Source organism: Salvelinus alpinus, chromosome 24, assembly GCF_045679555.1.
Source record: "Salvelinus alpinus chromosome 24, SLU_Salpinus.1, whole genome shotgun sequence".
NCBI classification, from domain to species: Eukaryota; Metazoa; Chordata; class Actinopteri; order Salmoniformes; family Salmonidae; genus Salvelinus; species Salvelinus alpinus.
In genome coordinates this window covers 41,990,470-42,009,602 of record NC_092109.1, presented here as the reverse complement: position 1 = coordinate 42,009,602, position 19,133 = coordinate 41,990,470, and the positions used below count along the sequence as shown (strand labels likewise).

Here is a 19,133-nt window from a genome sequence, read left to right as displayed (position 1 = left end):
TTTGGAATACGATCTAAACTGGTAGGTGAATGAAAAAAATATAGCCTACCTGTCAACGCAAAAATGTTTAGTGACAAAACCATCAGTATAGTTGAAAATGCAATGGAAACCCATTTAACTTGGTAATTTAAACCGAACAAGTTATGTACGTACCTCATCACGCACAGGCTTTGATCCACAATTTCAAAGTAAATTTGATGGAAGCATCTCAGGTGGGAAAATGCGCATATTGTTTTTATGTGGATTTTAGATTATTTGCATGGAACGTTGGCGCTAATTGGGATGGAAACCGAGCTATTTTACCCGTCCAATTGTTAATTTATGTGTGTTTGTTGCAACTTGCTGGTGAACCCTTGAGTGAAATCAATTGAAAGCTGTCGCTATGTTATAAAGAAACAAGATAAATTGATTGAACCGGTTGCTATGTTGTAATGGAAAAATAGAACTTGATTTCTAAGTCACAATTTTGTGTGGTTGTTGGACTATGTAATGGAGTTAGTTTGTTATAGGCTACTGTTGAATTTGCGAACTTTTACTTAGTTGACTTATATATTGACCTTCCTATTTTTGTATTGTACGTTTCATTGCTTTAATCTGTTTTGACTGAAACCAGTCGAGTTTTACTTGCTATACTGTAGCCTCGTTCTATTTGACAAACTTACGTTTGAAACCTGCAAGTTTCTGAAAACATACAACACCAATTCTCCAGGCAAATACTCATTTAAATGTGTCAATTGTCTATTGGATGCTTTGTGTGAACTGTCATCATTGTCCTCCCTAGAGCGACGTGTTCTATGGTTAGTAGAACATTTTATTACAGCCCTGAATATTCAAATAGTTAAAGTTCCATCAGATACTGCGGTCACATTTTGACACAGGACTAGCATTGACTTGGAGAGAAGTAGAGTCACTGTGCCGTGTCGGCTTGGGCAATAAATATGTAAATTCATCAGAAGCCTCTCTCTCCTCTCTCTCCTCTCTCTCCTCTCTCTCCTCTCTCCTCTCTCTTCTCTCCTCTTCGCTCCTCTTCTCTCCTCTTCTCTCCTCTCTCTCTCCTCTCTCTCTCAGGTCCCTCTGTCCCATCTCTCGGCAGTGATCTGTGCTCTTCTTCTTGGCCTATATAACTTTTACCCCCCCCCCCCCCCCCCCTCTGGATTGACAACAGATATCTGTCCTCAAGGCACTGATGGAAGAAGCTGTAGTCATAGCAACTCATCCTCTTCCTCCCTCTGGCCCCTCTCAACTCCCTCACACACCTCCAAACGCACAGGGGTCATCTCTCCATCCCACCCCTGAACCTCCTCCCCCACCTCCCCCACCCCCACCTCCCCCCGCCTCCCCAAGAGGAGGCTGCGATGCCTTCTCCCGTAGCGTACATCGTCGTTCCAAGATGAGGAACTTTAACTGGGATGCCATCCCCCGTCAGTCAGTCGTTGGGAAGAAGAACGTGTGGACGTCCCAGAGGCCCATGGTGGATTTTGAGCTGGACACCCAGAGGATGGAGGAGATGTTTAGCCGGTCTGACACTCAACTGCCTCTACGAAAGACTGGATCTGTCAAGAAGACAGTCAGGGGCCTGTCCCTATCCACACAGGGCCTAAAGAGGGTGAGTACAGGGAGGGTGTGTGTGTAGCGAGGGGAAAGTGGGGGGGGGGTTGAGTGTGTGCTAGGGCTGGAATAGGTCAAATACATGGAACAGCTGGGGGTCATAGAGGAGAGGGCTGAACACCCCTGGGACTAAGTTACCAAACCAACACAACACCCATTCTGTCTCTCTTCCCCTCTCTACTCTTCCCCTCTCTACTCTTCCCCTCTCTACTCTTCCCCTCTCTACTCTTCCCCTCTCTACTCTTCCCCTCTCTACTCTTCCCCTCTCTACTCTTCCCCTCTCTACTCTTCCCCTCTCTACTCTTCCCCTCTCTACTCTTCCCCTCTCTACTCTTCCCCTCTCTACTCTTCCCCTCTCTACTCTTCCCCTCTCTGTCTCACTTCCCCTCTCTGTCTCACTTCCCCTCTCTGCCAATGAAGACTGATTGAACTAATGAAGAATGATCCACAAGTCTGTGTGGCTACTAGATGGTGTAAACTGTACTTAATATCCATGAAAGGTGAGGTGACACCTTGCCATGATCCACAGGCTATGTGATAAGGACAGAATTAATCATCTCTTACTCCAGGGTTCGCACAAGATGCTTAAAGTACTTGAATAACTTGAAAATTAGACATTTTCTCAAGTTGGTACTTGAAAATTATTTGAATTAAAATGAGAGTACAGAAAATGATCAAATATGAAAAATATATTTGCTCTTCCCGAATTAATTTCCAGGCAGACTGCCGAGTTTTATTTCCTCACGTGTTTTGTACTGTGGTTGCCAGGCGAGCTCGCTCATTCCACCCACACTACCACTTGGCCAGGCAGGTACAGAACAGACTGATTAGGCATCACCAAATGTCACATCGATAGCTAAAATGCCGGGCAAATGTAAATTAATCTTGCCTGGCAACCACAAAAAAAAGGTGTATTATTATAATTGCTTTGTTTGCTATATAACCTGTTAGTTCACATGCCTTGAGACCGTGATATATAGTCCTAAAGGCCGAGACAATAAGAAGACACAGTGGCAGAATAAATTCAACCACACCTTTTTTTTGTTTTTATCACAAAACCGGGCGAGAAACATCTGTCCGGTGAAGTCCACAAAACATATTGCATGTAACAAACCATTACATGACCGACAGCACGGTCAAACAAGTTAGTGTTTCAAACATTTTCGGACCACTAAACAACTATTTGATTTAGAACCACAGAGAGTTACCGCAAGTCGCAAAGAAAACAGGAGCTGCCTCCACTATTCCAGCACCATTTGAACATGATCAAATCACCTCTGCTTAGTCTAATACAGTGACAACTAAAAGATACCCAAAACAATGTAGTCCCACTTGAGGTGTGTGTGACAAGAAAGACCGAGTCAACACGGTTATCACTCTGTCATACAGTACAGGCTTTTATTTGTTGCCCCTGGCTACCTGGCTAATATGTTTGCTCGCTAGCCTAACTTCCATTCATGGGAAACGTTAGCTAGTTAATGTTAGCCTTCTAGCTACATATTGAACTTCCATCCTCTCAGTCCAGGGGCACAACAATGTATGAATTAATGGTTGGATCAAAATGGCTGTTTTTATAATAATTTGCCAGTACGGAGAATTAAGTAAAACCGCAAGTCCAAATCTCCATCCATGGCTAATTTAGAAAAGGGCCAATTTTAGCTAGCTTGCCAGCCGCCGGAGGACAACACAACGATATGCAATAATTCAAGTTGTTTCTCAATGACCTATGCTCTCAATGCGATTTGATAATAAATATTATATACACTGAACAAAAATATAAATGCAACAATTTTACTGTATGTAGTAATTAAGTAGTGAAACATATTATTGAGTAGAAATTGTGAGGTAGTGATGAATAAATACTAAGTTAGTTTTTTTTAGTTTGTGGCGATATACTGCCATCTGGTGTCGACTAGAAACAACTGCATAATTGGAACTATTACAAATTGATGGTCCCTGAAAATAAATATTAGTGCTTAAAAAAAGTACTTAAGTCCTTGAATTTGACTTGCCTCTCTCTACGAACCCTGTTACTCATACCCAGTGCTGTGTGCGTGTTGATGGCGCGTCCTTATTAAACTTATTTTGATTATAAGGTTATGTAGGAAGGTTTCTTAAGAATTCATCCCATTTGTTGAATTGCAAACTCATATTGCTAACTGGTGTTAGAAATCTGTGTCATGGTGACACTAATACCAATGTGAACCCCCCCCCCCCCCTCCCCCTAAAAGTCTTAAGATTTCTACCTTGGGAACCACCAAGAGTCAACAGGTAATTGGATCCCCAGCTCATTTTAGTAGCGTCATTTTAGTAGTGCCGTTGTTTCTATGTCTGACTAGGTTGTGTTTCATCTTCTCTCTGTAGGTCTTAATCCTCAACTCTAAGAAGAGTATGAATGTTGGGATCTTCCTGAAGCAGTTCAAGAGGTAAAGTGGGGCCAGGGGTGGGAGGGTATGGACCCGGGGGAACAAGGGTGGGAGGGTATGGACCCGGGGGAACAAGGGTGGGAGGGTATGGACCCGGGGGAACAAGGGTGGGAGGGTATGGACCCGGGGGAACAAGGGTGGGAGGGTATGGACCCGGGGGAACAAGGGTGGGAGGGTATGGACCCGGGGGAACAAGGGTAGGAGGGTATGGACCCGGGGGAACAAGTGCCAAGGGTGGGAGGGTATGGGCCCGGGGCAATAAAATATACCAGAAATGTTACATTTGCTCAAAAAGCATATTTCTCTCAAATTTTGGGCACAAATTTGTTTACATCCATGTTAGTGAGCATTTCTCATTTCCCAAGGTAATCCATCCACCTGACAGGTGTGGCATATCAAACAGCATGATCATTACACAGGTGCACCTTGTGCTTGGGACAATAAAAGTACACTTTAACATGTGCAGTTTTGTCACACAACACAATGCCGTAGATGTCTCTAGTTTTGAGGGAGTAGGCAATTGGCATGCTGACTGCAGGAATGTCCACCAGAGCTGTTGCCTGAATTAAATGTTCATTTAATTTCTCTACCGTAAGCCACCTCAGCATCATTTTAGAGAACTTGGCAGTACGTCCAACTGGCCTCACGACCACAGACCATGTGTAACCATGCCAGCCCAGGACCCCCATTTCCATTTTCTTCACCTGCGAGATTGTCTGAGACCAGCCAGCCACCATGACAGCTGATGAAACTGTAGGTTTGCACAACCAAAGAATTTCTGCACAAGCTGTCAGAGATACCGTGACGAGATCCTGAGGCCCATTGTCGTTCCATTCATCCACTGCCATCACCTCATGTTTCAGCATGATTTCACGTTGCAAGGATCTCTACACAATTCCCGTAAGATGAAAATGTCCCAGTTCTTCCGTGGCCTGCATTCTCACCAGACATGTCACCTATTGAGCATGTTTGGGATGCTCTGGATCGACGTGTACGACAGCATGTTCCAGTTCCTGCCAATATCCAGCAACTTCACACAGTCATTGCAGATGAGTGGGACAACAGGCCACAATCAACAACCTGACCAACTCTCTGTGAAGGAGATGTGTCACGCTGTATGAAGCAAATGGTGGTCACACCAGATACTAACTGGATTTCTGATCCATGTACCTAACTTAATTTTTTTATATTTTTTAAATTAAGGTATCTGTGACCAACCGATGCATATCTGTATTCCCAGTAATGTGAAATCCATAGATTAGGGCCTAATTCATTTAATTTGACAGATTTGTTGAATGTTGCGTTCCTTTAAATATTTTTGTTCAGTCGTGGCCAAAAGTTGAGAATGACACAAATATTAATTTTCACAAAGTCTGCTACCTCAGTTTGTATGATGGCAATTTGCATATACTCCAAAAAGAATGTTATGAAGAGTGATCAGATGAATTGCAATTCATTGCAAAGTCCCTCTTTGCCATGCAAATGAACTGAATCCCCAAAAAACATTTCCACTGCATTTCAGCCCTGCCACAAAAGGACCAGCTGACATGTCAGTGATTCTCTCATTAACACAGGTGTGAGTGTTGACGAGGACAAGGCTGGAGATCACTCTGTCATGCTGATTTGAGTTCGAATAACAGACTGGAGGCTTCAAAAGGAGGGTGGTGCTTGGAATCATTGTTCTTCCTCTGTCAACCATGGTTACCTGCAAGGAAACACGTGCCGTCTTCATTGCTTTACACAAAAACGGCTTCACAGGCAAGGATATTGCTGACAGTAAGATTGCGCCTAAATCAACCATTTATCGACTCATCAAGAACTTCAAGGAGAGCGGTTCAATTGTTGTGAAGAAGGCTTCAGGGCACCCAAAAAAGTCCAGGAAGTGCCAGGACCGTCTCCTAAAGTTCATTCAGCTGCGGGATCGGGGCACCACCACTACAGAGCTTGCTCAGGAATGGCAGCAGGCAGGTGTGAGTGCATCTGCACGCAAAGTGAGGCGAATACTTTTGGAGGATGGCCTGGTGTCAAGAAGGGCAGCAAAGAAGCCACTTCTCTCCAGGATAAACATCAAGGACAGACTGATATTCCGCAAAGGGTACAGGGACTCAGCATTGGACTGCTGAGGACCTGGGTAAAGTCATTTTCTCTGAATCCCCTTTCCGATTGTTTGGGGCATCCAGAAAAAAGCTTGTCCGGAGAAGACGAGGTGAGCGCTACCAGCAGTCCTGTGTCATGCCAACAGTAAAGCATCCTGAGACCATGTGTGGGGTTGCTTCTCAGCCAAGGGAGTGGGCTCACTCACGATTTTGCCTAAGAACACAGCCATGAATAAAGAATGATACCAACACATCCTCCGAGAGCAACATCTCCAAACCATCCAGGAACAATTTGGTGACATAAAATGCCTTTTCCAGCATGATGGAGCACCTTGCCATAAGGCAAAAGTGATAACTAAGTGGCTCTGGGAACAAAACATCGATATTTTGGGTCCATGGCCAGGAAACTCCCCAGACCTTAATCCCATTGAGAATTTGTGGTCAATCCTCAAGAGGCGGGTGGACAAACAAAACCCCACAAATTCTGACAAACTCCAAGCATTCATTATGCAAGAATGGGCTGCCATCAGTCAGGATGTGACCCAGAAGTTAATTGACAGAATGTCAGCGCGGATTGCAGAGGTCTTGAAAAAGAAGGGTCAACACTACAAATATTGAGTCTTTGCCTCAACTTCATGTAATTGTCAAAAGCCTTTGACACTTTATGAAATGCTTGTATTTATACTTCAGTATTCCCTAGTAACATCTGACCAAAACATCTAAAGACACTGAAGCAGCAAACTTTGTGGAAATTTAATATTTGTCATTCAAAACTTTTGGCCACGACTGTAGATTATCAGCCGTGAGTGAATCAGTCACTCATCATGATGTAACAGGCCTTGTCTACTTCCAGACTCGCCACTAAACCAACACACAGTTCATCAACTCAACTTCTCAACTCACCTTTATTAGTGCATGTTCAAACACATTCAACCGTATCGCTAATGTGACAAGTTGTTAGTTACAAAGGAGAAACGATGCCTTTGTTACTAAACTTCATACTTGGACAATGGAACTAATTCACTCTTCAGAGGTGTTTTCTCTTTACTTGATCCAGTCTATGACCTAGTTACTTGGCTATAGTTGATCCAGTTTATCACCTAGTTTAACACCTAGTTACCTGGCTATAGTTGATCCAGTTTATCACCTAGTTACCTGGCTATAGTTGATCCAGTTTATCACCTAGTTACCTGGCTATAGGAGATCCAGTGTATCACCTAGTTACCTGGCTATAGGAGATCCAGTGTATCACCTAGTTACCTGGCTATAGGAGATCCAGTGTATCACCTAGTTACCTGGCTATAGGAGATCCAGTGTATCACCTAGTTACCTGGCTATAGGAGATCCAGTGTATCACCTAGTTACCTGGCTATAGGAGATCCAGTTTATCACCTAGTTACCTGGCTATAGGAGATCCAGTTTATCACCTAGTTACCTGGCTATAGGAGATCCAGTTTATCACCTAGTTACCTGGCTATAGGAGATCCAGTTTATCACCTAGTTACCTGGCTATAGGAGATCCAGTTTATCACCTAGTTAACTGGCTATAGGAGATCCAGTTTATCACCTAGTTAACTGGCTATAGGAGATCCAGGTTAACTGGCTATAGTTGATCCAGTCTATTACCTAGTTAACTGGCTATAGGAGTGTATCTTGTGCTCTTAACGTTATATTTCTGCCACATGCATAACGTTAACTCAATGTCCAGCCAGCCCGAACTTTGACTAACAAATGTACCTACTGTAGACGTCACTGTGGTTCTGTGTTTCTCAATGACATCTTGCCCTTGAATGGAATCTATTGGAATCGATGCTATATAGATTTGTGTTTAGACAAGAATGGTTGACGACGTTGGAACGACAATACATCCTTGTTTTATTTGTGAGGAAGCTTGGATATTTCCTTATGTACATAACTGAAGCAGTCGCTGTATTTTGACTAGACTACTTTTCCATGGAGCAGTGAGATTAGGGTGACCTATGCACCGGGGCTGTTCTTTCTCTCCCGCTGTAGGCCGGCGAGGGACATGGTGGATGACGTCAGAAGAGGCAACTGGCTGAGGTTTGGAGCAGGAAAACTCAAGGAGCTCTGTAAACTACTGCCAGATGAGGGAGAGGTAAGTAACTAGCTAACCACAACTCTTTTCTTATGCTCACTCCATCACACTGTAAACTACTGCCAGACGAGGGAGAGGTAAGTAACTAGCTAACTGCATAGCTCTTTTCTTATGGTCACTCCATCACACTAAACTACTGCCAGATGAGGGAGAGGTAACAAGGGCTGCATTTAGACAATTCTGATATCCCACCCCCCCCCACTACTTGGTCTTTTGGCCAACCACATGAGATCTTTTCACATCTGATCATTTTCAGAGCTGATCTGATTGGTCAAAATACCAATTAGTGTAAAAAAGATCACAATTGTGCTTCCTGTGTAAACGCAGCCTAACCACCCTCTTTTCTCACTTCATCACATGCTCCAGCCCAGGGCTGAACCATCACATTACCAGTGAACTGTCGTTTAGCTCCAGCCCAGGGCTCAACCATCACATTACCAGTGAACTGTCGTTTAGCTCCAGACCAGGGCTCAACCATCACATTACCAGTGAACTGTCGTTTAGCTCCAGCCCAGGTCTTTACCATCACATTACCAGTGAACTGTCATTAGCTCCAGCCCAGGTCTGAACCATCACATTACCAGTGAACTGTCGTTTAGCTCCAGCCCAGGGCTCAACCATCACATTACCAGTGAACTGTCGTTTAGCTCCAGCCCATCACATTACCAGTGAACTGTCGTTTAGCTCCAGCCCATCACATTACCAGTGAACTGTCGTTTAGCTCCAGCCCAGGGCTGAACCATCACATTACCAGTGAACTGTCGTTTAGCTCCAGACCAGGACTGAGCCATCACATTACCAGTGAACTGTCGTTTAGCTCCAGCCCATCACATTACCAGTGAACTGTCGTTTAGCTCCAGCCCAGGGCTGAACCATCACATTACCAGTGAACTGTCGTTTAGCTCCAGACCAGGGCTGTACCATCACATTACCAGTGAACTGTCGTTTAGCTCCAGGCCAGGGCTCAACCATCACATTACCAGTGAACTGTCGTTAGCTCCTGCCCAGGGCTGAACCATCACATTACCAGTGAACTGTCGTTAGCTCCAGCCCAGGGCATTACCAGTGAACTGTCGTTTAGCTCCAGCCCAGGTCTGTACCATCACATTACCAGTGAACTGTCGTTTAGCTCCAGGCCAGGGCTGAACCATCACATTACCAGTGAACTGTCGTTTAGCTCCAGGCCAGGGCTGAACCATCACATTACCAGTGAACTGTCGTTTAGCTCCAGCCCAGGTCTGTACCATCACATTACCAGTGAACTGTCGTTTAGCTCCAGGCCAGGGCTGAACCATCACATTACCAGTGAACTGTCGTTACATGTGTTCCTTTGTGCTGTCTGTCTGATGGGACTGATGATGTGTTGTCCTCCCACCAGGTGAAGAAGCTGTGGTCCTTCAGTGGAGACCTGACCCAGCTGTGTGAGCCCGATCTCTTCATGGTGCTCCTGGTTAAAGTACCTGGGTGAGAAGGGGTTTGTTGTGATGGTACTAGTTTGGGCTGGTTAGTACCTGGGTGAGAAGGGGTTGTTGTGAGGGTACTAGGTTAGTACCTGGTGAGAATGGGTTCATTGTGAGGGTACTAGGTTAGTACCTGGGTGAGAAGGGGTTCATTATGAGGGTACTAGGTTAGTACCTGGGTGAGAAGGGGTTCATTGTGAGGGTACTAGGTTAGTACCTGGGTGAGAAGGGGTTGTTGTGAGGGTACTAGGTTAGTACCTGGGTGAGAAGGGGTTCATTGTGAGGGTACTAGTTTGGGCTGGTTAGTACCTGGGTGAGAATGGGTTCATTGTGATGCTACTAGGTTAGTACCTGGGTGAGAATGGGTTCATTGTGATGATGGCTTCATTGTGAGGGTACTAGGTTAGTACCTGGGTGAGAAGGGGTTCATTGTGAGGGTACTAGGTTAGTACCTGGGTGAGAAGGGGTTCATTGTGAGGGTACTAGGTTAGTACCTGGGTGAGAAGGGGGTCATTGTGATGATGGTGTTGTCTATCTCTAGCTATGAGGAGCGTCTGAGGACTCTGATGCTGAGAGAAGAATTCTTCCCTCTGATGGATGAGATGAAACACTCCATCGCTGTCATGACTAAAGCAGCAAATGGTGACACACTGCTCCTCCTCTGTCCCACTAGTTAATTCTCTTTATCTCTGAATTGAAAGACAGAGAGAGAGAGATAAAGAGAATTAACTAGTGGGACTTTTCGTTTTCATATATATATATATATATATATAGTGCCAAAACAAATGAATAATAATGATCTGTTGCTCTCTCTCTGTCCCTCAGAGCTGTTGGTCTGTGATGACCTCCACTCTATCATCCGCCTGGTGTTGAAGGCTGGGAACTACATGAATGCTGTACGTAACACAATTTATATACTATCAAGGACTTACAATACATGTGTTTTCTCTACTATCAAGGACTTACAATAATGTGTATTCTCTACTATCAAGAACTTACAATACATGTGTATTCTCGACTATCATATAGTACTGTACGTGGGCCTTGTTTTCAAACTGTTTTTTTTAATGTGCCGTCTTTTCGTTAGTGTCTGACTGCTAAATGACTAAAGTGAATATGTTATTGTGTGGTTGTTTTTAGTCTGTATGTACGTAGGCTGTGAAAGTAAACTGTTGTTTTAGGGTGGGTACGCTGGCAGTGCCATCGGTTTCAGGATGGCATCTCTACTAAAGCTGGCGGACACCAAGGCCAACAAACCTGGCATGAACCTCTTGCACTACGTCACCATGGTGAGGGGGAGAGCTGGGCAGGGGAGACATGGATGGGAGATAGGGAGAGCTGGCAGGGGAGGGAGAGCTGGCAGGGGAGGGAGGGAGAGCTGGCAGGGGAGGGAGGGAGAGCTGGGGAGGGAGGAAGGGAGAGCTGGGGAGGGGAGTTGGCAGGGAGGGAGACATGGATGGGACGGAGGGAGAGCTGGAAGGGAGACATGGATGGGAAGCAGGCGAGGGAGAGCTGGCAGGCGAGGGAGGGAGAGAGCTGTAGAAGGCGCTGGCAGGACAGGGGAAGCTGGCAGAGAGATGAGGGTGAGAACGGGATGAAAGGGATTAATATGAAAATATAAATGAAGACAATGTGAATGTACACATCCAGGCTCTGAGAATAAAACATTTAAAACATTCTACAGCAACGAAACTAACTTGTCCTCCTTTCTCTGTCCCCACCCACAGCAAGCACAGGAGATAGACGTTGCCCTGTTGAACTTCCCCGAGCAGCTTCAACACATTGGGATGGCTGCAAGGTAGACCATCATTATAACCCGTTACCTCCTTCTGTCTATTACTCAGACTCATGTGCTTATTGTTGTTTGTCAATGGTTGCAATGTGTAAAGAGGTTCACGATTTCTGTCTGGAAATTAAATGTTTTCTTATTTATTATTATTGTCTTGAAATGTTTTCTTATTGATTTAGATTTGGGGATTCTTTATAACATACTGTTCTCTGTTGATGAAGTGGTACATACAGTTGAAGTCGGAAGTTTACATACCCTCAGGTTGGAGTCATTAAAACTAGTTTTTCAACCACTCCACAAATTTCTTGTTAACAAACTATAGTTTTGGCATCTACTTTGTGCATGACACAAGTAATTTTTCCAAAAATTGTTTATAGACAGATTATTTCACTTATAGTTCACTATCACAATTCCAGTGGGTCAGAAGTTTACATACCCTAAATTGACTGTGCCTTTAAACAGCTTAAAAATACCCCAAAATGATGTCATGGCTTTAGAAGCTTCTGGTAGGCTAATTTACATCATTTGAGTCAATTGGAGGTGTACCTGTGGATGTATTTCATGTCTTCCCTTCAAACTCAGTGCCTCTTTGCTTGACATCATGGGAAAATCAATAGAAATCAGCCAAGACCTCAGAAAAAAAATTGTAGACCTCCACAAGTCTGGTTCATCCTTGGGAGCAATTTCCAAATGCCTGAAGGTACCACGTTCATCTGTACAAACAATAGTACGCAAGTATAAACACCATGGGACCACTCAGCCGTCATACCGCTCAGGAAGGAGACGCGTTCTGTCTCCTAGAGATGAACGTACTTTGGTGCGAAAAGTTAAAATCAATCCCAGAACAACAGCAAAGGACCTTGTGAAGATGCTGGAGGAAACGGGTACAAAAGTATCTATATCCACAGCAAAATAAGTCCTGTATTGACATAACCTGAAAGGCCGCTCAACAAGGAAGAAGCCACTGCTCCAAAACCGCCATAAAAAAGCCAGACTGCGGTTTGCAACTGCACAAGGGGACAAAGATTGTACTTTTTGGAGAAATGTCCTCTGGTCTGATGAAACAGAAATAGAACTGTTTGGCCATAAAGACCATCGTTATGTTTGGAGGAAAAAGGGAGAGTCTTGCAAGCCGAAGAACACCATCCCAACTGTGAAGCGTGGGGGTGGCAGCATCATGTTGTGGGGGTGGCAGCATCATGTTGTGGGGGTGGCAGCATCATGTTGTGGGGGTGGCAGCATCATGTTGTGGGGGTGGCAGCAGCATGTTGTGGGGGTACTTTGCTGCAGGAGGGACTGGCACACTTCACAAAATAGATGGCATCATGAGGAAGGGAAATGTGTATATATTGAAGCAACATCTCAAGACATCAGTCGTTAAGTTAAAGCTTGGTCGCAAATGTGTCTTCCAAATGGACAATATTTGTGAGCAGAACTGGAAAAGCATGTGCGCGCAAGGAGGCCTACAAACCTGACTCAGTTACACCAGCTCTGTCAGGATGAATGGGCCATAATTCACCCAACTTATTGTGGGAAGCTTGTGGAAGGCTACCTGAAACATTTGACCTAAGTAAAACAATTTAAAGGCAATGCTACCAAATACTAATTGAGTGTTTGTAAACTTCTGACCCACTGGGAATGTGATGAAAGGATCACCACTTTATTTTAAGAATGAGAAATGTCTATCTGACCTAAGACAGGGTATTTTTACTAGGATTAAATGTCAGGAATTGTCCAACTGAGTTTAAATGTAATTAGCCAAAGTGTATGTAAACTTCTGACTTCAACTGTACATGTATTTACTGTATCAGTTACTGTAGTAATGTTGATGAAATGGGACACAAAACGTATTTACTGTAAATGTCTTCACAGGGTGCAGAAGCAGGAGGTGGAGTTAGACTTTCAGAGGGAGGCAGCAAAGGTGAAGGTAGCCAAGATGGACGCCAGCACACAGCCTGAGCTACTGTTACAGATGGAGACCTTCCTCATGGTGAGAGATGACCAACACACACACACCTTTCTCTGTGACCTGTTTACTTTAGAAGTCTATCCCTGATGTATAGTGTGTTACAGTGAGTCTCACATAACCACTGTCAATATCTTGGACATTTTGAAACGTTATTGGTGACCATTTGTTCATTTTATAATAATTAGAGGGGCGGCAGGTGTAGCCTAGTGGTTAGAGGCAGGTGTAGCCTAGTGGTTAGAGGCAGGTGTAGCCTAGTGGTTAGAGGCAGGTGTAGCCTAGTGGTTAGAGGCAGGTGTAGCCTAGTGGTTAGAGGCAGGTGTAGCCTAGTGGTTAGAGGCAGGTGTAGCCTAGTGGTTAGAGGCAGGTGTAGCCTAGTGGTTAGAGGCAGGTGTAGCCTAGTGGTTAGAGGCAGGTGTAGCCTAGTGGTTAGAGGCAGGTGTAGCCTAGTGGTTAGAGGCAGGTGTAGCCTAGTGGTTAGAGGCAGGTGTAGCCTAGTGGTTAGAGGCAGGTGTAGCCTAGTGGTTAGAGGCAGGTGTAGCCTAGTGGTTAGAGGCAGGTGTAGCCTAGTGGTTACTGGATGGAATCTCAGAGCTGACAAGGTAAGAAATCTGTCGTTCTGCCCCCTGAACAAAGCAGTTAACCCACTGTTCCCCGGTAGGCCGTCATTGTAAATAAGAATTTGTTCTTAACTGACTTGCCTAATTAAATAAATAAAAATATATATTGCTTGAGTGTTAAAGCACTGGATCAATGAGAAGGCACTTTTCTGCCACAAATAGTCTATCTCACATAATTACTGGTCTTCTGGACATTTTGTTGCAATGAACTTAGATTTTTAACCATAAAACGAACACATTGTACCTGTTGTGTCATCTCTCTCCCACTCTCCTGTTACACATCTCTAACACTGTTCTAATGCGGTTTTAAACCCCAGTAGTTTTCCTGTATATATTTACTCTCTCGCTAAGCCAGTGATCTGACTGTAGAACTTTGTCTGTCTCGTCAGAGGGCGGAGGCCAGGCTGGCTGACCTCCGTGCCTGTCTGTTGGACCTCAACTCCCTGAGCCAAGCTGTAGCGGAGTATTTCTGTGAAGACCCGGCCACGTTTCAACTGGAGGTTTGCTGCTCCATATTCCACTCGTTCTGTGAACGCTTCAACAGGGCCGTTCAGGTGAGACTGGACGGAACACAATAGGTTTGGAAAATTATTCTTAACCTTTCCCACAATGCTATTCCCCCCCCCCCCCCCCCTCTAAAAATCCTGATTGGAGGATTCCTGCTCATTCCTTTGTAAATCCAGGAGTGTTCCAACCAGGATTTCTGGGAAAGTGGGGAACGTTAACTTGGCTTTTTGTATTCATTTGTTTTGATAGTTCTACTGATATCGATTAGTGTTGGGAAAGAGCAAGAAAGGAATTTCACTGTACATGTGACAATAAAACTTGAAATGTTGCTACCCTACGTGACGTGTTAACACATGATGAAGAAGAATCTGGGACAGTCTGAATTTCCTAAAGAATACAGTGACAGGCAATGCTCACTGTCCATCTGTCCACATTTAGTTGAATATTGGGTCACTCAAACACAACCCCCCCCCCCCCCCCCCAACTCTGTTTTAGCCATTTCACACATCGCACACTTCCATCTTCTCTCTCTCGCTCCTCTCTCTGACCCCCATCACTGTGTCTCTCCTCCCAATCAGGAGAACCGTGAGCGTGAGGCATCCGAGCTGAGACGCAGGCAGAGGGAGAGGTTCTGTAATGTGGCCAAGCGTCGCTCCACTGCCACCTGCTCTGACCTGGAGCCCGCCGGGCCTGGTTCTGCCATGGAGTCTATCCTCCACAGCTTCCTGAACACCATACAACCCAGGGGCCCCAGGGGTCTGGCAAGGCGCAGACACCACCACCACCTCCCCCCTGTGATGTTGTCCCCCATCGGGGGCTCGCCCATCGAGCCCTGCCCCAAGTACAACCCCCTGGCCGATGAGCCAGAGACTAGAGCTGATCCAGGGCCTAGCCGGTTCACCAGACCAGGAGGGAGCACCCTGGGTGGGAAGGCAGGTGTGGTGACACCCCGGAAGGACCAGGAGGACCAGGGGCAGAGGGAGGAGAAGAGAGGGGAGGGCTGGCCCAGGGAGCTGGGTAGCCCTGATGCGGTGGTGGAGAGGTTGGATGGGGGGGTGGAGGAGGACTCCTCCTATCTGGACCCCCCTTCAGAGCAGAAGGAGAAGAAAAACAAGGGGGAAACAGCGACCCCAGAGGACCAGTGGAGATGTTTTGGGTCAAATAGAGCCTCTTCCATCAACCAGAAACGGACCCCTAAGAGCTGTGGCCGCCGCAGCCTGTCGTCCATCGACCAGAAACGAACCACTAAGAGCTCTGGCCGCCGCAGCCTGTCCCCTCGCAAACACACACCCCCCACCCAGAAGGAGGAGAAGAGAGCGGGCAAGGAGGAGGAGGAGAAGGAGGTGCAGAGGATGCGTGTCGTGTCCAGGAAGATGCTTCGCTACCAGACTGACCGAGGCATGCTATCTGGTGACCTAGAACATCCTGAACTGCCAGAGTTGGGCGACAAAGCGAGCCTCGTCCCCCAAAACCACACCCCCCAACGCTCCACACCTCACCCTCTCCACCCCCACCCTATCTCTCAACCCTCCACCCCAGGTCATCGCCCCCACTCTACCCCCCAGCCCTCCACCCCTTGCCCCAGGGAGATGAGAGAGGTAGACCTGGCTCTCTGTAACAGCATGGGGAACCTGGGCTCTCCCTGGACCATCCTCAGCCCCCACATCTCACCCCAAAACCACACCCCCCACCGACAAAACTCCTTCTTCGCACCCAGCGCCGACGATGGCCTTGATGATGGTGTCTGGTCATTGCCCCCCACCCCCACCCGCCCTTCCACCCCCACACGCCCTTCCACCCACCATTCCACCGCCACCTGCCCCCCTCTGGTGCTGCTGGGGAGGATGAGGGCTATGGAGGGACACCCTGGACCCTCAGACCTCCATGGAGAGGCAGGGAGGGGGGCCTTGTCCCTGCCCGACTGCCCCAGTCAGAGAGCTCTGTCTCAGGGCCACCTGCTTCGCTCTCTCTCCCTGGATGAGACTGGAGGGAGCCAGGCTCCAGGATTCAGATGCCGCCTCGGGGACCTGTTCCAGAGACGCAGCGCGCTGTGGGCCCCAGCTGGGGGTGAGACAGGGTTTTCTACAGAGGCTCAGAAACCCTTGGAGAGGCAGAACAGTAGCTCTGGGATTGTGTCTTTCTTCAGACGCTTTGGGGAGAGGAGATGAGCCAGCTTGGAGGAACAGGACTCCCGAGGAACATATGCTTAACGAGGCGAGGATAGAGGCGAGGATAGAGGCGAGGATAGAGGGTTTGTCTTTTTTTTTTAAAGTATTTGTGTTGATCTTAATTAAAGTGAGCTAGTCCTATTTGAGAGTGACAGCTCTTTTAATGAACAGCCCAAGGTGAACATGCACTTACCTTGGATGGGAGACCTTTGTCTCTGAAGGGGGCTGGGAGAAAAAAGGCTTATTGTTTTAAAACTGTTCCAGATCGTACCCTATTCCCTACGTAGTGCACTACTTTTGACCAAAGCCCTGTAGGCTCTGGTTAAAAGTAGTGCACTTCAAAGGGAATAGGGTGCCATTTGAGAGACACAGTAAGTGAACCACATATGCACATCATACTACTATAATTATTCACAGATCCAGATAAAAAATGGTCTTTGTACAAGATGAAAGTTCTCCTTTTTTTAATGTGTACATGATCTCAGGTATAGTGTGGAACACATATCGTGCAAGAGAATATACTACCGTCACACTTGAAAAACATATTTTTAATTTGTTATCTTAAGTGTCATTTTTATGTAATAAACGGTTTTTCTACCTCCAGCCTTATTTTGTCTTTTGGTCTCACTCACAGTTAATATAATAATATATACCATTAACAAGATGCTTTTATCCAAAGTGACTGACAGTTGTGCATGCGGTTTAATATAGGAGTACTCCAGGGAATTGAACCCACTATCCTGTTGCAAGCACCAGCGCTGTGGAACAATAGTATGTTAAGGTCGGGGAGAAAAGGCGGGAAAATATTAGGAGAAAGGAGGGAAGGAAGACTTCTAAATAATGTGTTAATTTATTAAGCTGAAAAAATATATATATTTTTTTCTGTGGGGAAGAGTGGATCCAAGGTCCCCAGTTTGAACCTCGGCCAGAAATAACATTTCTAAACAACCACTATAGTCTCCAAGTGTTATTATTTTTCACATTGAATTTAAAATCACCTGAGTTAACGGCAGGGTAATGGGCCCGAGTTAACGGCAGGGTAATGGGCCCGAGTTAACGGCAGGGTAATGGGCCCGAGTTAACGGCAGGGTAATGGGCCCGAGTTAACGGCAGGGTAATGGGCCCGAGTTAACGGCAGGGTAATGGGCCCGAGTTAACGGCAGGGATAATGGGCCCGAGTTAACGGCAGGGATAATGGGCCCGAGTTAACGGCAGGGATAATGGGCCCGAGTTAACGGCAGGGATAATGGGCCCGAGTTAACGGCAGGGATAATGGGCCCGAGTTAACGGCAGGGATAATGGGCCCGAGTTAACGGCAGGGATAATGGTAGCATAACCATAACATAGTGTTCTAATGAGGTTGGTTTATTACTGTACTATTCTCCCATTACCTTGTTTATGCAATTAGCATCTCAAATTATCTGTTGCTGTTTCTTGTGGACTGCATTTTACCGGGCATAATTATAAATACATCACGTCCCACTGGACACAGGCATCAATTCAACGTCTGTTCCACGTTGGTTCAACGTAACTCATTGAAATGACGTGGAAACCATGTTGATTCAACCAGTGGGATGTATGAAAATATACTCCGAGACACACTGTATACTAGTCATTAAAAGTGAAGAATGATTAACCAATCAGAAGTCATTCAAACAATCAGTTGAAATATAAGGAGCCTGTTGTGAAATGTTACACCTCAAGAGGCCCAAGGTAATGAGTGGGTATGGCAATTGACCAATGGTGTGAAGTACTAAGTAAAAAATACTTTTAATACTTAAGTATTTTTTTTTTTTTTTTTACTATCTACTTTACTATTTATATTTTTGACAAGTTTTACTTTTCTTCACTACGTTCCTAAAATAATGTACTTTTTCATACATTTTCACTGACACCCAAAAGTACTCGTTACATTTTTTTATGCTTAGCAGGACAGGAAAATTGTCTAATTCACACGCATATCAGGAGAACATCCCTGGTCATCCTTACTGCCTCTGATCTGGCGGACTCACTAAACACAAATGCTTTGTTTGTAAATGATGTCTGAGTGTTGGAGCGTGTCCCTGGCTATCCATAAATAAGAAAAAATAAGAAAAAGGTGCTGTCTGGTTTGCTTAATATAAGGAATTTGAAATTATTTATACTTTAACTTTTGATGCTTAAGTATATTTTGGCAAATAATTTGACTTTTGATTCTCAAGTATATCTACCCAGGGATTGAGGTTGAAAATTAGCCGGTTGGCTAAAACCGGCACTTTTACTGAATCGTTGATTAATGTGCACTGTCCCTTTAAAAATAAACTCCAACTCAAACCAAAAGACTTTTACTCAGATAGTATTTTACTGGGTGACTTTTACTTGAGTAAATGTCTATCAA

At 45.5% G+C, this 19,133-nt stretch overlaps 1 protein-coding gene across 1 annotated transcript; it reads left to right on the top strand.

Moving 5' to 3' along the window:
- The first annotated feature begins 1,140 nt into the window (after positions 1-1,140).
- fhdc3 (FH2 domain containing 3) lies at positions 1,141-17,359 on the top strand. The gene is made up of 11 exons (XM_071364948.1): positions 1,141-1,606; positions 3,973-4,034; positions 8,144-8,246; positions 9,625-9,710; positions 10,248-10,348; positions 10,532-10,602; positions 10,888-10,995; positions 11,434-11,504; positions 13,368-13,485; positions 14,471-14,635; positions 15,167-17,359. Exons 1-11 carry the CDS (start codon positions 1,187-1,189, stop codon positions 16,754-16,756), a joined length of 2,895 nt encoding a protein of 964 aa, XP_071221049.1. The 5' UTR covers positions 1,141-1,186; the 3' UTR covers positions 16,757-17,359.
- Positions 17,360-19,133: the final 1,774 nt, after the last annotated feature.

Coding starts and splice junctions, on each gene's coding strand:
- fhdc3 (XM_071364948.1), top strand. CDS start 1,187: ATGGAAGAAGCTGTAGTCATAGCAACTCATCCTCTTCCTCCCTCTGGC. Junction 10,349..10,531: donor CATGACTAAAGCAGCAAATG/GTGACACACTGC, acceptor TCTGTCCCTCAG/AGCTGTTGGTCTGTGATGAC. Junction 14,636..15,166: donor GCTTCAACAGGGCCGTTCAG/GTGAGACTGGAC, acceptor CCTCCCAATCAG/GAGAACCGTGAGCGTGAGGC.